This window comes from Drosophila sechellia, chromosome 2L (genome assembly GCF_004382195.2).
Source record: "Drosophila sechellia strain sech25 chromosome 2L, ASM438219v1, whole genome shotgun sequence".
Lineage (NCBI taxonomy): Eukaryota > Metazoa > Arthropoda > Insecta > Diptera > Drosophilidae > Drosophila > Drosophila sechellia.
This window is the reverse complement of record NC_045949.1, coordinates 20,317,994-20,334,935: the sequence shown is the minus strand read 5'-3', so window position 1 is coordinate 20,334,935 and position 16,942 is coordinate 20,317,994. Positions and strand designations below refer to the sequence as shown.

Here is a 16,942-nt window from a genome sequence, read left to right as displayed (position 1 = left end):
TACGGCCGTTTGTCCGGCCAAACCCCTCCAGAAAGACCCTCCTCCCCACCCGCAACCCGCAGCCAATTCCGCAGCAAGTGCATTTTGCGTTGTACGAGCCACCGCCTCCTCCGCCGGCGCAATCAAACACCTTTATGGGTGCCGCGACATTGGCGATAAAATATCTTTTGGTTAATAAAACAAATTAGAGTGGAGAAGAACAACAAAAAGCGGCAAGTCACCCATGGGTGGAAAGCCCAAATTGCTTTCGGATTCGCAGCCAAGCCTTCTTGTGGAATTTTCCAGGATTATTGCCAATCAATTGGATGAGAAGCAGTTCTAAAACGTCTGAAAACATACGAAAGTGTAATTTGATTTGGTAGTTTTATTTTCAATATACCGTCATTGTCGAAAAATAGACATTTATTAACAATGTTATGTATAGCGCGGATTAAAATAGGATTTTAGGGTAAACAAGTTTAAAAAAGTTTTGCTTAAAAACAAATTAAATACAAAAGGAAGTTTGCTTTGATATAAATCTCGCCTCTTTTTTACTGAGTGCCTCGAAAACGAAGTGCACAGCAAAATGATTGGGACATGCCACAGTAAAATAGGAATACAGTATCTAAGGACCACAAGATACAGATCAATCTTAAAGTTGCTTTCAGTTTCATTAAGTATTTTAAGTATTTCGGAAGTAAAAGCGTATCAAAAATATATATATATAGTTTTTTCGTATAGGTAGCGAAGTTGGAGCTTTCGTTTATATGCATTGCTAATTTCTTGACACGAACTTAGTGTCAACAAGGAGTTTTTTAAAGTATATTTGACTTGTAAATTGGTACTTTAAATAATTTTTGGGACAGTCATAGAAGTTAAATAAAATGTACAACTAAAGTTAAAAGGGGTACTTCGTACCGCTTTTAAATGCCAATCATTTTAATTAAATCAAAGTGGTCTTTAATGTGTTATTTGCATATTATAAATTCTGAACAAAATGGTATTTATTAAGCAATCAATTAAATAAATACTCCAATCCATTCAAACGAAAAATTCAATCCTATAAACTCCCTTACAGCAATGAATAATTTCCGAAAATCCAACTGTGACTCTAGTTCCAGTTAATTAGTACTTTGCGGCTTTTGATACAGTTCTTCCTGCTGGGCATCCAATTCGTCAAATCTCTTGGACACGCCAATCGAGTTGATATGCAAGCAAGGCTGAGCACACGGACTCACGGCTAATGAGCCCAGGCCCTTATATCGCTACAGATGTCTATTTATATATGTACAGAGGGTAATTGCTCGTTCCATTACTTCTACGCGGAGCCTAGAACCTCGTTGAGGATCATTTCGCGGGTCATTAGCTGTCCGTTGGTGACACGCGTGCGCGATCGACTCCGGCTGAGCTGTGCCCTCCGCTCCGCTCCCGCCGGTCTTTGTCGCCGGGCCTGTCGATTTCGCTGGCCAAAGGCTGAGCCCGTTTGCAGTGCCTCCAACAGACTGTCCATCACGCCCTCCTGCGTCTGCGGGGCATCCATGTCAACCACTGCCTTCTTACGCTGCTGGCGCTCCTGTTGCTCCCGAGCAGACTGCTCTCGGGCCTCCTGCAGACGGCGCTTCTTCTCCAGCTCCTCGCGCACCCGCACATTGTCGTTGTGCGCCGCTTGGAAGGCATCCTTGAAGGTCTTAATGTCCGCAAAGAACTCCTCCATTGTGTATTTGCTGGGATCGAAAGCATAGTACTCGCTGAGGTCCTTGTACAGCTTCTCCATTTGCAGCTGCATTTTGCCTGAAATTTAAACGATATTTTAGATAATTCGTTCTTACTCTTGCCGTCTGCATGAAAAATTCGTTCCGATCAGTTGAGTTAATCTTACCCAGCACGTCCACTTGCTGTCTGCACTCCTCGGCAAACTTGCCCATCACCTCGCTAAACTTGTCATCATCACACTGCGGCACCTTGTTGTTCTGGAGATCAGTTTCCAGGTTCTTTACCGCCGAATTCATTTGCCGCATGGCCTTTTGGATGGCATCCATGTTGACCCGCGACGCTTTATTGACATGCGACAGATCGTCGTAGAAGTTTAGTGCATCTGGGAATTTCTTTTCCACCAGGTCAGTCAGGTAGTGCAGCAATGTCTGCTTATTATCCGCATCCTTCGTGTTGGACAGTTTGGTTAGATAACTGATCTCAAAGCCAAAGGCGGCCTCGTTTTTGGAGCCCGAGTTCATGTAGTTTCCAAGCAGCAGAATCAGCTCCAGGATCTTTGAGAACTTTTTGCTATTCCGGATCTCTTCGCATGCTGCCGTTCCTGCCACAATGTCGGGTTTGATATCCTGCACCATGTCCGCGTAGGTCAGCTTGAAGTTCAGGTTGTGAAGTCGCGGCGAAAGGCGTTTAATTTCCCCTGAAATGAAGTAAACTTATTATTCTGCGCCTTCTGAGCTACAAACTCCATTCGCCTTACCTATTGTGGCTGCAAACTGTTCAATCGGCGGTAGCGGTTCGCCCTTGGCCTTGATCTCCTGCAAACGCTTGAGTTGCTCTGGCGGCGGAAGGTACTGGATAAGTTGCTGCAGGATATTGGAGGACAGGATATCGGTGTCGCAGCGCAGCAAGCAGATCTTGATCTGTTCGTAGGACAGGTGCTTCAGCGACCCTCCCAACATAATAGCCAAGTTCTGAGCAGTCTTCCCATCGAGCACACGAAGATCGACATTTTTCTTTGTCAGCGTCGTCGGCTTGTCCACCGCATCCTTCTGTTCTTTCTTCACAGGTTTAGAAGAGAATTTCACGGCCAGCTCTGCGAGGAAGTCATCCTGAGCCAGCTTATCCTCCTGGCACTTGACCCAGAACGCCTTGTCGGACATTTTGGCCGGGACAATGGCTTTCCAGTTGGCCCGCTTCATGGGATTCTTGACATCCCACTTCTTCTTCGGCTTCAAGCCATGAGGCAGAACGGGAACCATGGGCCCCATCATCATGGGCGGTGGTGGAGGGCCTCCCGGGCGCATCATGCCTGGCATGGGTGGAGGCGGTGGGCCTCCCATGCCGGGCGGTGGAGGAGGAGGTGGCGGTCCACCTGCCCTTCCCGGCATGGGAGGTGGTGGTGGAGGCGGAGGTCCACCACCTGCTCGGCCCGGCATAGGTGGCGGCGGTGGGGGAGGTACTCCTCCTCCTCCTGGTGGTGGCGGGGGCATGGGTATGTTTACCTTGGGTAGCTTATTGGGCGACGGTGCCGCCACACCATTAGCCTCCATCAGCTTGACTTTCTCCTCCAGATGAGCCGCCTTCGCTTCCGCCTCTTGCTTGGCACTCTCCAGCTGCTCGATCTTCTTCTCGTACTCCTCCGACCGCTTCGACTCCTTGGCCTTGGCCTTCTCCACAATGTCGTCCAGCAGTAGCGAGGTGTCTATATTAAAGTTCCGGTTCTCGAAATTCGGATCACAGTAACCCTTGTGGAAGACGATTTGCGAGATGCACTCCTCAATCAGCTGATAATAGGCAGGTCGGAAGTAGAAGTCATCCCTGATGTACAGCAAATGCTGCAGGATGGACAGGAAGTAGGGCTCGGAAGTGGTGTCGGTCACCAGGTTCTTCAGCACATCGAAGCAATCGGTGGCGTCGTCCATGTTGAAGGTGACATTATCGAAGCGCTGCACAAACTCCTCGAAGTCATCCTCGCGGATCTCGTTGAAGATCTTGAAGTGCTGCTGCAGGGCCTCATTATTGCTGGCCTCAACGATTTTGGTGAACTCATCTAGGCGATCGTATAGACCCATGCGCATAATCTCACATCGCAGGTGCAGGCGGAAGTTCAAATCCGTGGGGGTATTGGTGAGAGTATTGATAAAAATCAGGCTGTGGCAGGCCAATTCCCGTTTGGGATCCTGCTGATCCGATGCAAACAAGGCATCCACTATGGGTCGAAAGCGCTCGCTCGCTTTAAAGGATGTGGCTGCAATAGTGGTTATGGCTCGGAGAACCTTCTCGTAGCCATTCCGCTCATAGACAATGCAGAACGAGGCCAGCAGCTTGAGGGCTTCGCACATGGTCTGCGGCTTCCGGGGATCCAGGGATTGCGCCAGCAGCAGCACCACACTATGCTGATCCGGATTGAGCACCACGTTCAGACCCCATGTGTTGTTCATGATCGCCTTCAGGCACCGAATCGCCTCGAACTCGATCTTCTCGTAGCTGGCATTATTCTTTGACCGGGCCAGCAGCTTCTCGATCGTCCCGATGCCCGCCACTCCAAACTCCTTGATCCACGAGATCGGATTGCTGGTGAGCGCCACGCGCAGAGATTCCACACATTGGTACACCTTGTGCGTGCTGTGCTCCCCATTCTGCAGGTATTCCACGTAGTCTATGGGCTTCTCGAAGCGGGAGTTGGCGCTGCGCTCCAGTGAGTTTTTACCTGGAAGAGAAATTGGAGTTGGAGTCGGATGAGTGCACGCATTGAATTTCTGTAAAGCTATTTACTGGACAGCGGTATTTCACATAGTAGACAAAGGAATATGGTATTTTTATCTAATCTGATCAGTTCTTCTTAACTTAATCAATTGATAATTATGGCTAATACCGTACATTTGGAAATCTTACACTTTTGCAATCAACTTAAAGTTTGCACAACAGTAAATTAAAGTAAATTTGTCATTCAACTCACGTTTGTGCTCTTTCGATGATAAAAATTATACGGGTTCATTTCAAAATAGCTCAAGGCTTATAATTTGAAAGAAAGACGTTTGCCTCCCACCGACAACACACCTGAATTTAGTCATGTCGGCGATGATTCACTCTACCCTATCATTAGTCTGCTAAATCGGAATACTTTCCCACAAACGTACGTACATTGGCAATTTGATAAGAAAATCATTTAATTAACGAGAAATTACCACTTAAGCGCTAATCTGGAATGTAATCTTTAATAAGTTATGTTAAACAAAGGTGTAACATTATACACATATCAACACATTATACAAATGTGTTTTTAAGTTGATGGGCCATTACTCCAGATTTTCCAACATGAAGTTAGTACATTTCATGATAAAGGATGATACATATTCTATGTAGGTGGCTCAATGCTTACACTTTGGAGGTTTGAAATAGTTATCTGATAACTTTACCCCAAGACTGTGAGAGATAAGGGTAGTTAAAAGGCAATCACCATGCCCCACCTGTGGAAGGGAGGCCTTCGGTGATACCACCCACCCTTTTTTATGATTACCTGCACCACTGACATCACTCAAATTGGCCAAAACCTGCCCACCACTTATACGTTTATCCGGCAAAGCAAAACTACGCTAACTGTTTTATTAATTAACTCAAAACGGCAAGCGAAGCGTGTTAATGAACAGCTTTTTTGTTGTCGGCCAGTCCATTGTTTGTGTTTTAAATTTAATTTCGCAACAAGTGGGTTCTGCCACAATAAACACGACCCACAAATACTTACTCCAGTCGCTCTTACCTCTCACTCGCAGCTATCTGCACCTATGAGATACGATTGTGCCGCAGCTCAAGTTTACTGACAGGCATCACAATTTATTTTCAGCTCGATTTTGTCATAATGTGTTTAACGTTTTCGCAATTTTGCATTTTATGGCCGTTCCAAAGTGTAAGGAAAATCACTCTCTGCCCACTACACTGAAAACTAAGTGTCGTCGGTACAGGAAATTTGAATTAAAATTTCAAAATTTTAAATTTTAAATATTAAATTTATCTTCAAGAACAACCCCATTGAGATTTATAAATAGTAGGTTATAATCATTAGCTATATTTATATATTATGTTCAGTAAAAATACTTATAGTGTACATAGTACATCCCTCTCTCTCTCGCCTTCGCGATGCACTTGCTTATACAACAAAAAGACCGAGCGCAAAATAAAAGAATCATTTCATTTTCTCACTGTCACTTGACGTAATTTAAATTGTATAATGTGCATGGTGGTGGAAATTCAATGTCTTCGCATTTTCATTTTTTGCCGCTCGACTTTGTCACGCATTCGCCGTGTAGCACTTACAAACATACGTACTATGTATAGTATAGCACTTGGTATTACTTGATAAAATGGGCGGGCAGATAGTCCGCGCGACTGTGGCGCAATTAGGCGTTACAAACGATAAGGGAGCTTTGATTCCACACTCCGCAAGACTGATAATGGACCATGGCCATGGGGAACTAACTGGAGCGAGACCCAAAGAACGAAGCTGAAGCTGAAGCTGAAAGCTGAGCTGGCATTGAAATGTGCTCAAGATACAGCTGGCGATGTGCTACAGTGATAATTGGCCCATGTAGTACAGTAGAGTACCCCGTACTAATCTTGCTTGGATACTAATCTTGGATATGAATGAAAAGCACAAGGGGAGATTCCAGCTGAATCATTCCTCGCTGCGATGCACATAATATCGTTATAATAATTCTAGAAATAAAGTATTCTCAAAATTGAAGTAGAGTTAAGCAAGTATAAGCAGTTAACAAACAATGTAATCACCTCTTGACACATTGAAGTGCCAACCACTTATGAGTTTACTTATCCAAAGGATCGTTGACATCACTTCCATCGGTTTAGGATGGATGGCCAAAAAGCGAGTGAGGGACATCCACGTATGTGCTACAAAATAGAACCGAACTTGGCCACACATCAAATTGGCTGCTGAAAAGGCGCTAAGCAAACAGAAAGCGAAATTCGCACACAGCGAAACGGGGAAAGCACACGGACACGAGTTCCGTTACCTGCTTATCTTATCACAGGTGGAATGCAATATTCCGCAGCACACGACGAAAGCAAAAAAAAGGTAGAAGGCAGAGTCACCCAGCTCAGTTGCACGAAAATCGATGGTCTGCTGTTTGTATACCCTTGCAAAGGGTGTTAAAGTTTTGCCAACCCGGTTGGTATTTTAAAGTAGCTTGCAACATTACGGTTCAGACTAGAGATATACCCTAGTTTAGAATATTCTCTTTATATTCCATAACTATAGTTTATAGCCAAGCGATACTCAATCTTCAAACACAAATGCGGTCTTCTTTTTAGAAACCTTCACTGATGCAAGTGTTCCTTACCTTTCAAGTGCCACATAATCATCTTCTGCCGCTCCTCCTTCGATTTGGCCAACAGGGGCTCCCTCTTGTCCTTCGGAATGTTCATGTCCTCGATGATCTCCAGGAACTTGGCATCCAGCTCCGCAACGCTTAGCTGCTGGATGTACTGCTCAAAGTCCTCCACGCCCGGCACCACATAGTTGTCCGTGGACACAGGTCGTCCGCCATGGGCCAGGGTGCCACTGCTGATGGTTCCTCCCTTCGACTTCGAGGGTCTTCCGAACAGGCTGTCCAGGAGCCCGCCGCCCGTGGATTTGGTTTTCTCGTGACGAGACATTCTGCAAAGAGCACAGAAACATTGAGTTCGATTTCACCTACTTTGTACAAGCTTTAAAATCTAACCCCAGCTTTTTGAGGCGCATTGCGTTGGATAGCTAGGCGAAAACTAAACTAAGACCAAACAGCGATTTTTGGGGCCTGCGCAGTCTTCAATATTTTGGGGGATGCAACTCGCACAGCTGTTCCTTGTTTACAAGTGTTCGAGAGCAGCGAGCAGACCGCGGTTTCTGGTGGCTTCCCAGCGAATGCATCCAATCGATGGACGGATGGCTGGGAGGTGGTCGATCATTATCAGCTTGGGTTTATTTACAATTATCTGGGGTGCCGTAATGTCGATTCAGCCTCAACGGAGTGTGGAATTTTCAATTAACACGTACATTCTGAGGGAACGAGGCCCAATACAGTGGTTCTTCGTATTGGAAAGGGTGCCGTTTTCCTTTTATAAGCTTAAAATATTTAAAGTGTGGGAATCTAATAAGAATTGTATTTTTAATACTGTGTGAATGGAACTGGTAAGTTCAAAAATGATCAATTCATGATTTGGTTTATACAGCAAATAGCAAATATTCTAAAGCCTAACCACTTTCCAATTTCGAATCCGACCACTGTGCTATCCAAAACTCTGACAGCGTGAAAACGGCTGATTATAATTATAAACAAAAACGATAAAAGTTTACCGCAGCAAATTGGACAAATTCATTAATAATGCGCACTAAATTTACAAAACGATGCGATAATCGCGGCTAGCCAAAATAGGAAATAGCACGTTATTCACAGCGCAAAACGGAGAGCCAAACGAAACGCGAGAGAAATTGGTTAGAATATGTGGCTATGGACGGAGTGATTCATTTGACCAGGCTGAAAGGCTGGTCGTTAGCGTTTGAACATTTGAATTGCCTTGTATCGAAGGATGCGTTGGGAACAAGCTTTGGCTTTTTGCGTTAGCTTGGCCAACGCATCTAATGAATCACTAATGAAATCGGAATCGCAGCAGCTGAGCAGCAGAGGTAGAAAACAGAAAATCCAATAAAAAGGCAAACGAGCAACAGGTTTTGCGGATGGTTCTGGCTCGCTACACGGAAAACAAAGTGCTTAAATTGTAAAATTTGACTAGGAAATGAAATAAACTGTCGTTATTAGTGCTTATAAGTTGGATTAACTTTAAATTTCAAGCTATGAGAGCTATAAACTTGCTGCGTTTCAATATCTGCCAAGCGAGGATAAATTCAATAAATAGATAGGTCCCTGGTATTTTTTGCAGTGTGGCGAACGGGCGTGCCAACTGGCGGCAAATCATTCACAGTGCTCGGCTAGAGAAATCAAATTTAATATATGACTCCGCAAAAGGCCAATTGTGAATGGAGTGTTGTGTGTGTGTGTGTGGGCAGCAGAGTGTGCGAGGGAGGGGGCGAGGAGGTGGGTAGTGGAGAGTGGAGCGACAAGTTCAAGCAGGGCAACAATTTCTTTTCAGGTCGCCAGTACACATAAGCATCTGCGGAGGAAATGCTTTCAACAAGATTTCTTTTGCCAAAGAATTTACAGCAATTGCCTCTTTCTCTATTTTGTTTACATGCACTGCATCTCTTTCCCTCCCCTCCACAACAACACAACCCTCCACGACCAACACTCCTTCCACAGACCGATCTACATATGTCTTTCTCGCTCCCGCTCGGCATTAGTTGTGTGCTGCAACTGCGAAAATGTAAACAAGTATAAAACCGTCTAATAACCGCTGGAATTCCAAGAAACGAAGCTAGAATTGGTAAGAATGCGCTCACCTTCGTTTTGATATCTGTGTCGCCTGCTCACTTTTGATTTTTTTTCGGTGGTTTACGTCATAAGACCAGAAAAATAATGGCTTGCCACTCTCACACAGATAGAGCCACACTCGCGCACACAGTCGCACACGCACACAAACTCGCGATCAAACGGCTTTTGTTGTGGTTGTTGTTTTTGGACTCTGGCTTTTTGTTTGTTTTATTGCGCGACGCTCGGCACAAAAAACAAGCTGCCAAGCTGTGCACACCGCTCCAAACACCTTTTCTTGCAGTGTACTACTCCTTACTTATTTAGTTGTTGCTCTTGCTTTCCACTTTCGGCCACTTGTTGCTTCTGCCGGAATGACACATGGAACACACTCCGCTAGCGGACTTTTGTGCAACGCAAACACTGTTCTGCCTGGTTATTGGCCACTTGGCATGCACATCGCTGGCTCTTCACGGCCGTTAATTGCGAAAAAACAAATTCTTAGCACAAGCGATTCGATTTGCTCAGCGCGTTGAGTTGATCGGAATTAGTGTGACCGCAGCGGGATCGCTGAATGAAACCACTCCGATTTCAGCGGTTATAGAAAAATAATCTCGGTGGATTTAGCCTGTACTTGAACCAAACAATAAGCTGCAAGCCAGTTTTTATCACTTATTTATGATTTTTATTTTATTTTACTTCGTCTTTTTAATGAAACCAATTTTATTTGAATAAAATTATTATATTTAAAAATTAACTTTTACCGTAACACAATAGGTGTATATAATTAAGTTGGCAGCCCTAGTCCATCTGATTTGCACATTTTGACAGTCCGACAGCACTATGAATTTTGTTGACTTCGGGTTGGGAATTCTTCTTCTGAATTCCTTCAACTAAATTGAACGAGATGCAGCGCGATACGGACTCTTCCGGCTCTCGCGCCCGCAAGGGCAACCGTCCACCGGGTCTCAGGGGCAAGGACATCGGTTTGTACTATCGCAATCTTGCCCGGCAAAAAAAGAAGGACCGCGGCGAGGATGCGGAATCAAAGGAGCCGCAAATCCGCTTGGGCTGCAATGTCAGTGCTCCCGGTGGAGTGCTGGAGCGTGTGAAGGAGCTGATGGAGGACTATAGGCGGGCACCTGCCAGGGAAGACAAAAATGTGGATGCTAAGTTTGAGCAACAGTTTCGCCACCTTTTAAGTGTAAACTTTGAAGAATTCGTGGCGGAGACCAAGGAACGGAACGCGAATCTGGACTGGATAAACCCCAAGCTGGACGAGAGACTGCAGCTGGAACTGGAGCAAAGCCAGTTGGAGGAGAATGCCAAGAAACGTCTGGCAGCACGGAGAAAACTGCCCACTATGAAATACGCCGATAATATTATCCATGCTGTGCGGGAAAACCAAGTAATACTAATTGTAGGGAGCACTGGATGTGGCAAGACCACTCAGGTGCCTCAAATCCTCCTCGACGACGCCATTTCCCGCGGATGTGCCTCGTCCTGTCGCATCGTTTGCACTCAGCCACGAAGGATTTCAGCCATCGCCATTGCCGAGTGGGTAAGTTACGAGCGCTGCGAGAGCCTGGGCAATTCGGTAGGCTACCAGATTCGCCTAGAGAGCAGGAAGGCCAGGGAGAGAGCCTCCATCACGTACTGCACCACAGGGGTTCTACTGCAGCAGCTTCAATCGGATCCACTGATGCACAGTTTAAGTGTCTTGATCCTGGATGAGATCCACGAACGCAGCGTGGAAACAGATCTCCTAATGGGTCTACTAAAGGTTATCCTGCCACACAGACCCGATCTAAAGGTGATCCTGATGAGTGCAACTGTACGGGAGCAGGATTTCTGTGACTACTTTAACAACTGTCCCATGTTCCGCATCGAGGGCGTGATGTTTCCCGTGAAGATGCTCTACTTGGAGGATATTCTGTCCAAGACGAACTACGAGTTCCAAAAGTCCCGCGATCGTCGCCCCAAGCGGGGTCCGCCTGAGCGCAGGATGAAGCACGAGGCTATGATAGAACCGTATCTACGACGCATCAGGAATTCGTACGATAATCGTGTGCTCGACAAGCTGCGTTTGCCGGAGTCGGAGGGCTGCGAGGACATTGATTTTATAGCCGATTTGGTTTACTACATATGCGAAAACGAACCAGAGGGTGCCATATTAGTATTCCTGCCTGGTTATGATAAGATCTCCCAACTGTACAATATCCTGGATAAACCAAAGACTCCGAAGGGCCAAAGGTGGCGGGATCATATGGCCGTCTTTCCATTGCATTCCCTAATGCAATCAGGGGAACAGCAGGCAGTATTCAGGCGACCACCGGCGGGACAGCGTAAGGTCATTATCTCTACAATTATCGCCGAAACGTCTGTGACCATTGACGATGTGGTTTATGTGATAAACTCTGGCCGGACGAAGGCCACCAACTATGACATCGAAACGAACATACAGTCGTTGGATGAGGTTTGGGTGACCAAGGCAAATACCCAGCAGCGGAAAGGCAGAGCAGGTCGAGTGCGGCCGGGCATATGCTATAATCTGTTCTCCCGCGCTAGAGAGGATCTCATGGACGATATTCCGACGCCGGAGATACTGCGCTCAAAGCTGGAATCCATAATTTTAAGCCTCAAGCTGCTGCACATCGATGATCCGTATCGGTTCCTGCAAACTCTTATTAATGCCCCCAATCCCGAGGCCATCAAGATCGGAGTGGAACTGCTGAAGCGGTGGGTTTAGTAGTTTGGCCCCTTGGTTTTGCACTTATAATTTAACACTTTAATTGAACAGCATCGAGGCGTTGGACCAGACGGGTACCCTCACTCCACTGGGCATGCACTTGGCAAAGCTGCCCATTGATCCGCAGATGGGAAAAATGATCCTGATGTCGGCGCTCTTCTGTTGCTTGGATCCCATCACTTCGGCGGCGGCTGCCTTGTCCTTTAAGTCCCCCTTCTACTCGCCTTTGGGTAAAGAGAGTCGAGTGGATGAAGTCAAGCGGAGAATGGCCCGAAACATGCGGAGCGATCACCTGCTGGTGCACAATACCATTATTGCGTACCGCGATAGCCGCTATTCGCACGCCGAACGAGACTTCTGCTATAATAATTTCCTCAGCTCCATGACACTGCAGCAGTTGGAGAGGATGAAGAATCAGTTCAGTGAGCTGCTCTACAACTACAAGTAAGTTCGTACTGTGACTGGCTTGCGTAAACTAAGCTACTTACCTTATTTCAGATTTCTTGCATCCCCCAAATGCCAGGATGCTGCTTCCAACAAGAGTTCTGAGAAGATTCCCCTACTGAGGGCCATTATAGGAGCGGGACTCTATCCCAACATGGCTCACTTGCGGTAGATACCACCTAATAACAATAGCGGCATTAACTAATCCACAATTTTGTGCAGAAAGTCACGGCAGATCAGGAATAGAGTACGCGCTATCCACACCATGGCAACGGACGATGGACGCCGCGTTAACTTCCATCCCTCCTCGGTGAACAGCGGAGAGAGTGGCTTTGACTCGGCATACTTTGTCTACTTCCAGCGGCAGAAGTCCACCGATCTTTTTCTGCTCGACTCCACAATGGTTTTTCCCATGGCACTGATCATTTTCGGAGATGGCGTGGAAGCGGGAGTGACCCAAAATACGCCGTATCTGTGCGTGGCCAAGACATACTAGTGGGTATAACATATATATTTTCAATAAGATAAATTAAACTTATTTTCTTCCTTAGCTTTAAATGCAATCAGGAAACTGCCGACGTAGTCATTGAATTAAGAAGCTATTTGGAGAAGCTTCTGCTCAAAAAGGCTTGCTATCCGGCGCCGATCGAGGAGAACGGATATGAGAAGCAGTTGATCAAGTTAGTCTTAACCCAAGTTCCACTTAACAACAATAAACACGTTTTTATTTCCGCACAGAGCCATTGAATTGCTTCTCTCGCTGGACGAAAGACTCGGCGAGGTATATATTTCATCCGATGAAATCGATGACATCTAATCTGCCTCCTTAGCTTGGTGTTGTAGTTTATTGTTAGCAAAACATTATATAGCGTAATAATAAATTATAGGTGCAAACTAGTGATGCAGTAACAAAATCGCTTGGTAAATGCAACTTTTAATCGTCCTCCAGCAGAGCAAACACGTTCCGAGACCTGGGTGCGTCCTCCTCGATGGCGCATTCCTCCTCATCAGCATTGGTCTCGTCATTGGAGCTGTCCTCGTCTTCGTCCTCGCTGTCGGCAGCTAAAAAAATGATGGATTATATAAAAACTAGTTTAGTTTTTAGTCTGGGGATTTGTTAGCTACTCACTATCCGAGCAGACGGATGATGTGTCGCCGTTGGTCTCGCTCTCCGGCTCATCTAATTCGACTTGCTGGTACTTCTTGACCTCCGCCACATCGGGATGCTGAAGCCAGTGCTCACGTCGCTCCTCAAATCCGGGCGGATAAAACTGCAATACCAACAGCTGTTGGCCGGCCAGGCACATGCGAAGGATATGATTCGCGGCCCGGTAGCGATCCGGCCTGGCTGCCTTGGCGGTGAGGAATCCCCTCTTATATGCCCAAGCATCGGAGATGGCCACCGCAGACCATTCATCGTAATCCTCGGGCAGGTGGAGACGCAAAAGCTGCGGTAGATTAAGATGTTCGCCGAGGAACTTCAGGGAGCGGTAGGGAACAGCCAGTTGGGATATGGGGAAACTGCCCAAGAGCACTTGCAGGCTTTTGGGAGTACTCGAGGGAAAGACTAGACCGGGACAGTCACAGAGGCGAACAAGTGGGGTGAGGAAAATCGTCTGAAAGTGCTTCGTATGTCCGGGCGTGCGACTAACGCTGACCACCTTGCGTCCCTTCAAGGCATTGATTAGCGACGACTTTCCGACATTGGGAAATCCAACGCAGCCAATGGTCAGGACCCCGCTGTGATACTTAACGTGCTCGTGTGGCGTGGTGTCGATGCTGCTGCTGATCTTGAGTTCACCCTCCACGGCCGTTGATATTTCATCCATGATGTCCAGCTGATCACTACGCATGTCCTCTCGTATCTTCTGCTCCCAAGCCGTTAGATCCACCTCTCCCTGGACATAGCGCTGGCATTCCTTGTAGATATTATACACTCCTTCCATGCTCCTGCGATGAGCCTGCGGACCTCGTTGGCTTCCTTTGCGGGATCGCGGGAGGAAGGATGCAAAGAGCACCACTGGTAGCTGGGGGTAACGTTCGCGGAAGTATTGCCTCCAAGCCACCACCGCATCCGGGTCGACTAGATCCACCTTGTTAAACACCACTATCGCATGTTTCTTTAGCGTGTTGATAATATAGTCGTATAGGGAGGGTGGAAACATCAGCGTGGCATAGCGTACGTCCACAATGATAAGCAGGATGTCCGAGAACTCCAGGACTCGCCATAGCTGACGCCAGGTTTCCAGATTCAGTTCAAACAGGGAAAGCTCCTTCGAGTCTCCAGCACGCTGCTTCTTCTGCAGATCGTCTACGTATTCCTGACAAAAGATTATTAATGGATGTGTAAATATTACTACCGAAGTCGCCAGTAGACTGACCTACCTTAAAGTAGCGATTCTCGGTGCGATCAAGCTGTTCCTTGGACTCCGTCAGCGTCCAAGGTGGACGAACTGGGAAGTCGCAGCCGGCAAAGTATCGGTCGTCCACTTCCCGCTGAGCGGGACTGAGTTTCTCGAACGGTTTAAAGCCCTCCTGTTTCATCTGCTCCAGTTCTTTTTTGCCCTCCTGGTAGAATTGCAGATTATAGCGATTGACGTTCTTGTTTCGGTTTCCGCCGCGCGCAAAAGGCTGCTCCATGAGTTTCCTGGTCGTTTCCGGCACATCGCTGTCCTCGTACGACTCCTGCGTGCTCCTCAGATACTTCGGCGGACCTGCCGGCGTAACAATTGTTAGTCATCCGCTTCGATTTTCCAGCCTTACGCCCCTTTTCACAGGTGGGCACACAATCTCCGTTTTCTCACCTTTTGTGTTGCGCTTCTGCAGCATCTGGTCCTTCTTCTTCTTGCCGCTGAAGGCCACCTTGCGCCGTTGCTGTGGCATGGTTTTTGGGTCACGTCCTGGTCTCACTCCCGGTCAATTTGGTTTCGTCCAGCAGCGGCGGCCAACTGTTATTTGTAGTTAATTGGGATTGAATGTTGTTGCGGCTTTTCCCTTTGGCGAATTAAAAGTTTCGCACCAGTTGGCAGCACCGAGAGCACCGGGTTGTCGAGCTCGACAGTTGAGTCACGAAAATCACGTAAATAAATATAAACTGTCACTGGTCATTTCATGTGGCTCTTTTTGAGTTATCAAGATTAATTTTTATCAACAAAAATGAATGCGAGACCGGAACTGGAGGTTCAAGTTATTTAATTCGACTCCTTGTCTCGTGAGATTATAAAAAATCACCTACAAGTTGGCATCTCTGCTCCAATGCCGTTCAAAGTGCACTTAATTTTCTTATTACTTTTTCCGTCAAAACTCCTTCAAAGATGCCACTTAAAGGCATCAGGGTACTCGAATTCGTGGGTTTAGCACCAGGACCGTTTTGTGGGAAGATCCTAACCGACTTCGGAGCCACCGTCACCCGCATCGATAAGGTAAAATCCAACTGGGCGTTACATTCAATGAACCGATCACCAAATCTGATTTTCAAATGCGAATCCATGTTCCCTTCTCGTTCAGGTGATAGAAAACCCTTTGGATGTACTGCAGCAGGGAAAGCGCACACTTTGCCTGGATCTGAAGAACCCGAAAAGTCAGCAAGTGGTGCAAAACCTGGCCAAGAAGTGCGATGTGCTCATCGAACCCTTTCGACCGGGCGTGATGGAGAAACTGAATCTGGGTCCCACCGACTTGTGCACAGCCAATCCCCGCCTGATTTATGCCCGCCTCACCGGCTTCGGCCAGCATGGAAGACTGGCGCCACGGGCGGGACACGACATCAACTACGCGGCCTTATCGGGAGTGCTGTCCATGCTGGGCAGGCGCAACGAAAAGGTCACTGCACCCATTAATATTCTGGGCGATTTCGCTGGCGGCAGTTTGATGTGCGCTCTGGGAATCTGCCTTGCCCTCTTGGAGCGCCACAGGTCGGGAAGAGGCCAAGTAGTGGACGCCTCGATGGTTGAGGGCGCTGCCTATGTGGCCAGTTGGCTGTTTATGTCCCAGAAACTGGATATTTGGGGGAGGGAGCGGGGTGACAATCTCGTTGATGGTGGATCGTACTTTTACGACACGTACGAAACCAAAGACGGCCGCTACATGTCCGTCGGCGCCCTGGAACCGCAGTTCTTTGAGCTGCTAAAACAGCGCTTGAAACTGCCCGAAGATGTCAGTCAGTTTGGCGAGGAGCATCAGGCTCGGGGAAAGAAGCTTCTGACTGAGGCTTTCCTCTCCAAGACCCAAGCTGAATGGTCGCAAATATTTGAGGATATCGACGCCTGTGTCTATCCCGTTCTGGATTACCGCGAGGTTCACAGACACGATCACAATATGCAGAGGAATTCGTTCGAGGTGACGGAGGATACAGCGACGCCACGTCCTGCTCCAGTCCTGAGCAGAACTCCGGGAAAGCTGCCCAAGGCAACTGATGGTGCTCAGGTGGAGTGGATGATGGACGAACTAGATCTTAAGCCCGACGAACTAAAAGATTTGCTCGACTCGGGGGTACTCACCCTTCCAGAGAGGGCCAAGCTGTAGGATGCCAACCCCGTAGGATGTGCTACCCCCGCCCGGATGTCATCGGAATAAAACACATTTCTTGTTGCTCTTGCACTCAAAATTCTTTTATTCTCGCTCTTGCACACAGACACAG

At 47.3% G+C, this 16,942-nt stretch overlaps 4 protein-coding genes across 6 annotated transcripts; 2 read left to right on the top strand and 2 right to left on the bottom strand.

Moving 5' to 3' along the window:
- Nucleotides 1-344: 344 nt before the first annotated feature.
- On the bottom strand, nucleotides 345-9,661 carry LOC6618191 (protein diaphanous). 3 transcript variants are annotated; one of them, XM_032717813.1, is made up of 5 exons: nucleotides 9,143-9,661; nucleotides 7,047-7,363; nucleotides 2,450-4,402; nucleotides 1,859-2,389; nucleotides 345-1,770 (listed from the first exon to the last, which is right to left on the bottom strand). In XM_032717813.1, the coding sequence occupies exons 2-5, from the start codon at nucleotides 7,360-7,362 to the stop codon at nucleotides 1,298-1,300; spliced, it is 3,273 nt and encodes a 1,090-aa protein (XP_032573704.1). In that variant the 5' UTR covers nucleotide 7,363; nucleotides 9,143-9,661; the 3' UTR covers nucleotides 345-1,297. The 3 variants fall into 3 exon arrangements, with proteins under 3 accessions (XP_032573704.1, XP_032573708.1, XP_032573701.1); XM_032717817.1 differs by having other exon boundaries at nucleotides 9,430-9,661; XM_032717810.1 differs by lacking the exon at nucleotides 9,143-9,661 and adding an exon at nucleotides 7,428-7,604.
- A 272-nt stretch (nucleotides 9,662-9,933) lies between these two features.
- Nucleotides 9,934-13,217, top strand: LOC6618190 (ATP-dependent DNA/RNA helicase DHX36). Its single transcript, XM_002042429.2, has 6 exons — nucleotides 9,934-11,849; nucleotides 11,911-12,303; nucleotides 12,358-12,471; nucleotides 12,526-12,798; nucleotides 12,855-12,983; nucleotides 13,042-13,217. Exons 1-6 carry the CDS (start codon nucleotides 10,018-10,020, stop codon nucleotides 13,118-13,120), a joined length of 2,820 nt encoding a protein of 939 aa, XP_002042465.1. The 5' UTR covers nucleotides 9,934-10,017; the 3' UTR covers nucleotides 13,121-13,217.
- On the bottom strand, nucleotides 13,130-15,320 carry LOC6618189 (guanine nucleotide-binding protein-like 1). Its single transcript, XM_002042428.2, has 4 exons — nucleotides 15,108-15,320; nucleotides 14,689-15,017; nucleotides 13,433-14,624; nucleotides 13,130-13,365 (listed from the first exon to the last, which is right to left on the bottom strand). Exons 1-4 carry the CDS (start codon nucleotides 15,184-15,186, stop codon nucleotides 13,238-13,240), a joined length of 1,728 nt encoding a protein of 575 aa, XP_002042464.1. The 5' UTR covers nucleotides 15,187-15,320; the 3' UTR covers nucleotides 13,130-13,237.
- Nucleotides 15,321-15,594: 274 nt separating this feature from the next.
- On the top strand, nucleotides 15,595-16,902 carry LOC6618188 (alpha-methylacyl-CoA racemase). Its single transcript, XM_002042427.2, has 2 exons — nucleotides 15,595-15,725; nucleotides 15,811-16,902. The coding sequence occupies exons 1-2, from the start codon at nucleotides 15,618-15,620 to the stop codon at nucleotides 16,825-16,827; spliced, it is 1,125 nt and encodes a 374-aa protein (XP_002042463.1). The 5' UTR covers nucleotides 15,595-15,617; the 3' UTR covers nucleotides 16,828-16,902.
- Nucleotides 16,903-16,942: the final 40 nt, after the last annotated feature.

Bases quoted from the DNA above. Each gene is read 5' to 3' on its own strand.
- LOC6618188 (XM_002042427.2), top strand. From the start codon at position 15,618: ATGCCACTTAAAGGCATCAGGGTACTCGAATTCGTGGGTTTAGCACCA. The intron at 15,726-15,810 runs GTAAAATCCAAC...CTTCTCGTTCAG, and splicing joins CCGTCACCCGCATCGATAAG to GTGATAGAAAACCCTTTGGA.
- LOC6618190 (XM_002042429.2), top strand. From the start codon at position 10,018: ATGCAGCGCGATACGGACTCTTCCGGCTCTCGCGCCCGCAAGGGCAAC. The intron at 11,850-11,910 runs GTGGGTTTAGTA...TTAATTGAACAG, and splicing joins GGAGTGGAACTGCTGAAGCG to CATCGAGGCGTTGGACCAGA. The intron at 12,984-13,041 runs GTTAGTCTTAAC...ATTTCCGCACAG, and splicing joins TATGAGAAGCAGTTGATCAA to AGCCATTGAATTGCTTCTCT.
- LOC6618189 (XM_002042428.2), bottom strand. From the start codon at position 15,186: ATGCCACAGCAACGGCGCAAGGTGGCCTTCAGCGGCAAGAAGAAGAAG. The intron at 15,018-15,107 runs GTGAGAAAACGG...TTACGCCGGCAG, and splicing joins GCAGAAGCGCAACACAAAAG to GTCCGCCGAAGTATCTGAGG. The intron at 13,366-13,432 runs GTGAGTAGCTAA...TCATTTTTTTAG, and splicing joins ATCATCCGTCTGCTCGGATA to CTGCCGACAGCGAGGACGAA.
- LOC6618191 (XM_032717810.1), bottom strand. From the start codon at position 7,447: ATGCGCCTCAAAAAGCTGGG. The intron at 4,403-7,046 runs GTAAGGAACACT...TTTCTCTTCCAG, and splicing joins GATTATGTGGCACTTGAAAG to GTAAAAACTCACTGGAGCGC. The intron at 1,771-1,858 runs GTAAGATTAACT...TTTAAATTTCAG, and splicing joins ACAGCAAGTGGACGTGCTGG to GCAAAATGCAGCTGCAAATG.